Source organism: Chanos chanos, chromosome 3 (assembly GCF_902362185.1).
Source record: "Chanos chanos chromosome 3, fChaCha1.1, whole genome shotgun sequence".
Classification (NCBI taxonomy): Eukaryota; Metazoa; Chordata; class Actinopteri; order Gonorynchiformes; family Chanidae; genus Chanos; species Chanos chanos.
The window spans coordinates 37,306,785-37,314,463 of NC_044497.1; the positions used below are offsets into that span (position 1 = coordinate 37,306,785).

Here is a 7,679-nt window from a genome sequence, read left to right on the forward strand (position 1 = left end):
ACATTGGCACTCACAGCTCTGTAAAGTTCAGACAGAGAGAAACAAACACAGTGTGGACAGGGAAAACATCCTCTTTTCAGTGCTGTTTGCTGTTGCTATTGACATGTAGACATGAACCTGCTGTGATCTATGTACATTATGTGTATACCCTCTGTGCCTTCAGTTGCTGCTGCTGCTGATGATGATGATGGTGACTATGATGTTAATATTGTTTGTTGTTTGCATTGATCATTTTAACATGGCTAACTTCCTTATATTACAACATTTCTGTGTCAGTAATGTGCTTATGGTCCAGAAACAGATGTGTGTGCGCTTCTTATCTTTGTTCAGATTGTAGCCATAAAACCAGTATTCATTTGTCTTTGAGGGATTTTCAGTCTTGCTTTTTTGTATTTTACACCAGTTAGTTTGTTGTCCCAGTAGCTGTTGACTGACTGAAACATTTCAGTTTCAGAAGAACAAAAGTACAGAATGATCACCTCCACCTAAAATAACTCTTTCATCTTGTTTTCTTTCTGCGTGACATTTTTGGAAATGCTGTCAGTCTCACACCTTCCAAAATATGCTCCCCTTCCACACGTCAGCTAATTCTAGCAGGCTCCCACTGAGACACATATCCAAGGAGTGACTTTCAGGGCACAGGCAGCGTCATACACTCAAACATCATGTTCCAGGAAAACTAATGACTCCCTCAAGTCTATCTAACTGCATGCCAGAATCCTCAGTCTCCTCATCAAGCTTTCTCACACGCACATAAACACATTCACAGACACATTTGGACTCTTTTTGTCTTTGTTTTGCAGATTCCCGAACTTTGAGATCTTCTCAGTGTTCTAGATTTGCCCCCTGTTATCTGCTGGTGAAGGAAAATAAGAATTTTGTGGATGTGTTGATCTTTTGTTTCTGTCCTGGTGGAAGCTTAGACTCTGCAACTGCGTGGGACTATGACAGTTCAAGCAGGGAAGATGGAAGTGGCACTGGTTGACTTTGAGCATCTAGATGACATTGACAGTAGTATTGATGACCAGGACGATCCAAATTACCCCAGTGAAACCACAGCTCTCACAGAGGACAAATCAGACTGCAGACGTGGCAGCAACCACACCTGCACTCCCAAGACATCCCCCTACAAGGAGGAAAGCCAACGTGCTCAGACTCTAGGGGTGCCACACTCACCAACCATACCTTCGTATTCTAGGAGAGGGCGTGCCAGCTGTGCCAGTCTGATCTCTAATTGGAATCTTTTGCTGCATAGTGATGGGGCCCAAAGTGAGGCCATTTTTAGCCAACTGGCCAAAGAGTGCTGTGAAGATTTGTTTGTGGACAAGCGAGCACTGGATGAAGGCGACCAGAAAGTCATCATCAATATTGCCGGACTTCGCTTCGAAACTGAACTGAAAACACTGGACCAGTTTCCCAACACCTTGCTTGGAGATCCAATGAAACGAATGGACTACTTTGACCCAATGAGAAATGAATATTTCTTTGATCGTAATCGTCCAAGTTTTGATGGGATTCTCTACTACTACCAATCAGGGGGTAAGATTAGGAGACCAGCAAATGTGCCCTTGGACGTGTTTGCAGATGAGATCATTTTCTATGAACTGGGGGATGAAGCAATGGAGCAATTCCGTGATGAAGAAGGTTTCATTAAAGATGTGGAAATCCCTCTGCCCTCCAATGAGTTCCACAGACAGTTCTGGCTGCTTTTCGAGTATCCAGAGAGTTCCAATGCAGCTCGTGGAGTAGCTTTGGTCTCCATTTTTGTCATAATCATTTCTATCATCATCTTCTGTCTCGAGACATTGCCAGAATTCCGTGAGGACTTTGAGGTGCTCCCACCTGTCGGACTTCCTCTTAACCAGACGCAGGATGGCTTCCCTTCTCTCTCCCCCCCAAGTGCCACACCCAAAGCCATCACCAAAACTCTTTCTGACCCATTCTTCATCATTGAAACAGCCTGCATCATATGGTTCTTCTTTGAGCTGTGTGTACGATTCATGGCCTGTCCAAGCAAGCGTGAATTCTTCAATAACATTATGAATATGATCGACATTATATCCATCATCCCCTACTTTGTAACACTGGTGACAGAGACGATGACCTCAGCAGACAGCAGTTCTAGTCAGAATATGTCCTTGGCCATTCTCCGGATCATCCGTCTGGTCAGAGTCTTCCGTATCTTCAAGCTGTCTCGTCATTCCAAAGGGCTGCAGATTCTGGGTCAGACCCTTAAAGCCAGCATGAGAGAACTGGGCCTGCTCATTTTCTTTCTCTTCATTGGTGTCATCCTCTTCTCCAGCGCCATTTATTTTGCTGAAGTTGATGAACCCAACACGCAGTTTGTCAGCATTCCTGATGGGTTCTGGTGGGCGGTGGTTACCATGACTACGGTGGGTTATGGTGATATGTGCCCAATTACTCTTGGGGGCAAGATGGTAGGCACACTCTGTGCCATTGCTGGTGTACTAACCATTGCTCTGCCTGTGCCTGTCATCGTCTCAAATTTCAACTACTTCTATCACCGAGAGACTGAGCAAGAGGACAAACAGCCAATGGCTGATTCTCCAGAGCAAGCCCTAAGATCAGGGACAACCACCAAACATGGCAGTACTGTCTCCCTCAACAAGGCAAACGGCAACTGGCCATAACCAAAACAATGTACTGTAGTACCTTGAGTTGGCCTGTAATTGGCTGTAATATTCGAGGGCCTTTAGGGTGACTGGATTTTGTATTGTAATATGTATCCTGGTTTGAATAATATGTGTGCAGTTTTTACCATGATACTACAGTGAGAAAGAGCAGAGCAGTGGTATACATAGCATTAATATTAAGCTCATCAGCACATCCATGCAGAATAATCTTCCTGTTATGATACTGAAACTGTCTCCAACTTAATCTCTGAAAAACCCAATTAGACTAATGAAAAATCACATACAGAAGAATGTGATATAATTAATTTCCTAAAATGCTTGGCTCCAAGATACCAATATTTTTTTATCAGACATGTAAATGCACTGTTCAGTTAATGTTTCTCTCGGCACGATTCAAATGGAGGTTCTTTGTTGTGTAATGGCCTCGTTTATGCTTTTCTCTGTATCACAAATCTATTTTAATCGTTAATTTACAGATTTTGTAATGGAGGTCAGTTATGTTGCATTGTATATTTTAATTAGTCTGCTAAATTTGTAATTTGTCAGTATTTGTTTTAAAATGAATATATATCTGAACTCTCACATTTTAGCACTTTGACGATAGTTCATAGTTGGCTACCCTCTATGTAACCAACACTTGATTTTGGTTGTAACTATTTATTTAAATGTGAGTGCCTTGAACTGTGTTGCATCTATGACCAATTATTATGCAAACTGCAGAGCCACTACCTCTCATTCTCTAACACTACAGTGACTGGTGTTATGAGTCATAATGTCTGTTTAAAACTGATATTGAAATATATGTTGATTGTTCTGTTATTTTTTCTACATCTATTATCTTGTCTTTGCCTCTTTTTGTTACTATTGTTAGCCCCACCCCACCCCCCCACCTCTCTTTTTAGCAATGCTTCTTTCCTTTGAATAAATGGAGCCCACAACTGGTGTTGATCTATAAAAGACACAGTCGATGCTAGGAATTTTAACAATGGAATATTTTAGAAAAGACGGTACAAAAATATTTGCCAGGAAAAATTCATAGTCAATGAGAGGGCTCAACTCTGCTAACATGATGTTAGATTTTTTCACAGCGGTTACATAAAGGCTTTGCTTGTCTTGTGTCTCTGGCCGACACTATGTGAATTCCGCTGTGTCCTTACTGTTATTCTTATACTTAAGGATAAATATTACACCAGCTAATTTTAATTGAAATAATATGTCATTATTTCATTCAGGATTCAAAAGGGAAATTTACCATTAAACCAAGGGAATCTTCACCATTTTTTGCTGTTTGCTTATAATATAACTGAGTTTGTAACCTACATAACATGTAAGTAAGTAAGGAATTGGATCCTGTGAGGTCCTGTGAAGAATGATGATCTTTGATTACAGCTTGATTGTTTGTTGAATGAGGCTCTTCTCTTGACTTCTGACAATAACGAGAGTGGTGGAATATGCTTTATAGATGATATGTGTACACTGTGTACATGCCGCTTGGTTTGAAATGAGGTAAAAAAGTAATATACTTTGATTTTAATCTGCCCTTAAGTATAGTCTATCCGTTGCCTGTTCATTAAGGAACAAAATCCAAAGAGACTGAAGACTGATGGTCTAAGTTTACATCATTTCATATGAAAGAACATGCCAAGCCAACCAATGTGACCAGCTGTACTCTTCAAAAATTTCTGTTTTGACCCACTGTATTCACCCACAGCATTGAAGATAAAACACGCACATTTGTAAGTGTAGTGGAAAACCCCTTTAATGGTTATTGTTACAGTTATCTACTTGGCAGTTAGAATGGAAAACCCCATTAACCCACTCATTTTCTTGTATAAGATTTTGCTGTTGCTCTCAGTAACACACTCTACTTTCACTGTAACCTGAGTAAAGCCTATTATTCCTCTCTCACTGAAGAAGACTGACCTGCTTACTTTCTCTCTCTCTTTCTCTTTTCCCTAACACCATTCCCAACATGTGTACACACACACACACGCACGCACACACACGCACACTCATATATTAATGTATTGATTGTTTGAAGGCTGGAACCAGCCCAACCACTAACAGGATATGAGGCAGGGAGCTCTTTGCCGCTGAGGGTTATGTTACCCAGACTGAACACACACACAACTGATCTACTTTATATGTTGCATAGGGTCGTCAAGCTCTGGCGCTCCTTTTATGTCAGCTCTTTCTGGCAGTCTTATGTGCAATAGTCTGACAAAGTCTTCAGAGCCATGACCGAGCAATCCGATAAACAGGTAACCTTAGCTATGAGGCACTGGAAACAGTGTCAGGTGTGTGCATGAGATGTAACTTGGCGCATTGCATAGAGAAAGAGAGGAGAGAGTGGGATAACATAGCGATGAAAGATGCTTTCATTCTCTTGGAGATGGTGCTCATCATCTGTTCAGTTCAGGGACAGCAGAAGAGGTGATGATTATGATGAATAGATCCTTTACAGACATGGAAACGGACCTTTAGGTACTTACAGATGGTTTACAGTCTCTCTGCAGTCAACATGTTAAGAGAACATGGCCTGGGGGTATTCATCTTACACACACATGCACACACACACACAAAGCATACATTATTAACATACTGTAAACTCCCAAAGATAGAATGACCATGTTCAAACACCGTAACACAAAGACCATTACGTTCATCAATGTCCAGTTTGGAGGACAATTCATTGCTTTATCACTCAGAGAGGGTTTTTTTTGTGAGTGTGTAAAATGTGCGTTTGGAATAAATGCGTTGTGTGTGCATGGTGTCAAGGGAGATGAAGAAGGAGGCATGAGCCAGGTGGCCGTTTTAACCCCAGAAGGTGGCTTTATTCTTTAGATATGGTGACAGACAAATCAAAGAGGTGGGTACTCAGGTGACTGCACACATGTGAGGGGGTGCTGATGTGGGGGGGCTTGGTGCATTTTCATTTAGGTGAAGGGCAGAGGCCTTGGGGTTGTCAGCAGCTCGAGCAATGCTGGGATGTTTGGGCTGGGAACCGAACCCAGGACTGCCGTGTTGCAGGTAAGGATTCTTGTTCAATTAACGTTTCCCCAGACTCCTGCTTTCATCCAACAGCTGATGGATGTCTATGAGCCTCAGGTGCACTTGGTAGCAAAGTGCCCGCAGTGCTTCCTTGGTGTTTTCTACGTGACACCTTGTTTTGGTTTTAGTGCCTTTGCTACTGTTGTCAGCTTGGCCAAATGGTCGCTGTCCTGGGGAAGGGTGCTGAAATGGTGCCAATCAGCAGAGTTTTGTCAGGTCCTGAGCTGCTGGGGCATGGCAGTCACAGCATGCTAAATGTAGAGATAAGGAACTAATGTCACAGCATCATAACAGACTAAAGGTATAGTTAGGGAACTAATGTCACAGTGTCGCAGTGTGCTAATGGTGTAGCTAGGGAACTAATACCACAGTGTCACAGCGTTAAAAGTACAGAGAGATAAGGAACGAATGTCACGGCATCACAGCAGACTAAAGGTGTAGATAAGGAAATAATATCACAGTGTCACAATGTGCCAAAGGTGTAGTTAGGGAACTGAAGTCACAGCATTACTGCAGACTAAAGGTATAGTTGGGTACTAGCTTCGGCTGCACACATACTAAAATTGGAACAATCCAGAGAAGATTAGACTGGCTCCCGTGCAAGGATTTCACACAAATTCATGAGGCATTCCTCATTTTTTTGCAGCTGAAATACAAGGTGGGAGAGCGTTAGACTGAAGATCTAAAGGTCCCTAGTTTGATCCTGGTTCGGCACACTCTTCTTATAGCTCTTTTCCACTAGGACAGTGCTGGTGCGGAGCCAGTTCTGCCTTGGTGCCTTTTGAGAACCAGCCCACATTTCCACAGGTTTAGGAACCGACGTTACATAGCGAAAGCTGGGATCATTTCCGTGGGGAAAAAATCATAGCGGACAAAACGCATCTGCGTTGCTTGCTTTTTATAATTTTACTTTTACGCCAGGCTTCCACACAGCAAAACACCTCACAAATTTCATCCTACCATATTTCGCTCTGGGTGTGAACTTCACGAAAACAGCAAGCTTGTCACCTAGCTCAAAAGTTCGAGTGCTTAAACGAAGGTCTACAGTGATCTATTTGCAACGACCAGAGCCATTGTTGACAGAGTTTTTTCTACCACTCTGGCTCTGACTATGTTCATTTAACATGTAAACAACAACCCGTGTTAATGTAGACACAAATGATTGCCCACATATCTTTTGATCATACAAATTTTCATGCTATATGTAGCCTTTAGCCTCCACCATCTTGCTCAGACTTACTCCCGCCTCTCTAGAGAGCGTCAGGTATCAAACACAGCACACGATGAACTGATTTTGGCATCAGTATTTTTTTCAGTGGAAAAGCGCGGCCCTGGTGCTAGATTAGGTACCAGCACTGCATCAGTGGATAAGAGGTATTAGGGGGCAGCCTAATAGTTAGAGAAGCGGGCCTGTGACCGGAAACTCACCGGTTCAATCACCGGGACTGGCAGGAAAAAATGTGGGCTGTGGGGGGGGTAGGTCAACTGTGCTTTCCCCTCCCACATCCATGGCTGAAGTGCCCTTGGGCAAGGCACCTAACCCCAAAATTGGTGCTCTGCTTTTTTTGATAATAAAATGACAGAGAGTTTTCAAGGGTTATAGAGCTGTTATAATTTTTTTTTATCGTTCTACCATTTCTGTTTCTTCTCCTCTTCCATTCTATGCTCCTTTTGAATTCCATATCTATGTAGCTTCTGTCCCACTCTGCTCTATCCATATCTACTCATCTCTGTTCTGACTATTCCATTAGTGATATAAGACATTCACATCATTTTGGTTAAAGAATCGATGTGTTCCACAATTTAAGCATTCTCTCGCATAATTAATTAGCAAGCTACATCAAGCATTCATACTGGTTAATTATTGCGGTAACATTTTTTTTTTAAATGTGGAATAAAATAGGTCACCACATCACTACAACTGTAATGGAAAGGAGATACAGAATAAATACATTAAGGTTATAAGGTCATAGT

General features: G+C 42.1%; 1 protein-coding gene and 1 non-coding gene across 2 annotated transcripts; both read left to right on the forward strand.

The window, feature by feature from the left end:
* Positions 1-944: 944 nt before the first annotated feature.
* kcna10a (potassium voltage-gated channel, shaker-related subfamily, member 10a) lies at positions 945-2,651 on the forward strand. Its single transcript, XM_030767819.1, has one exon. The coding sequence runs from the start codon at positions 945-947 to the stop codon at positions 2,649-2,651; it is 1,707 nt and encodes a 568-aa protein (XP_030623679.1).
* A 3,587-nt stretch (positions 2,652-6,238) lies between these two features.
* On the forward strand, positions 6,239-6,345 carry LOC115808829 (U6 spliceosomal RNA). Its single transcript, XR_004025220.1, has one exon. It is a non-coding gene; the product is annotated as a U6 spliceosomal RNA (small nuclear RNA).
* Positions 6,346-7,679: the final 1,334 nt, after the last annotated feature.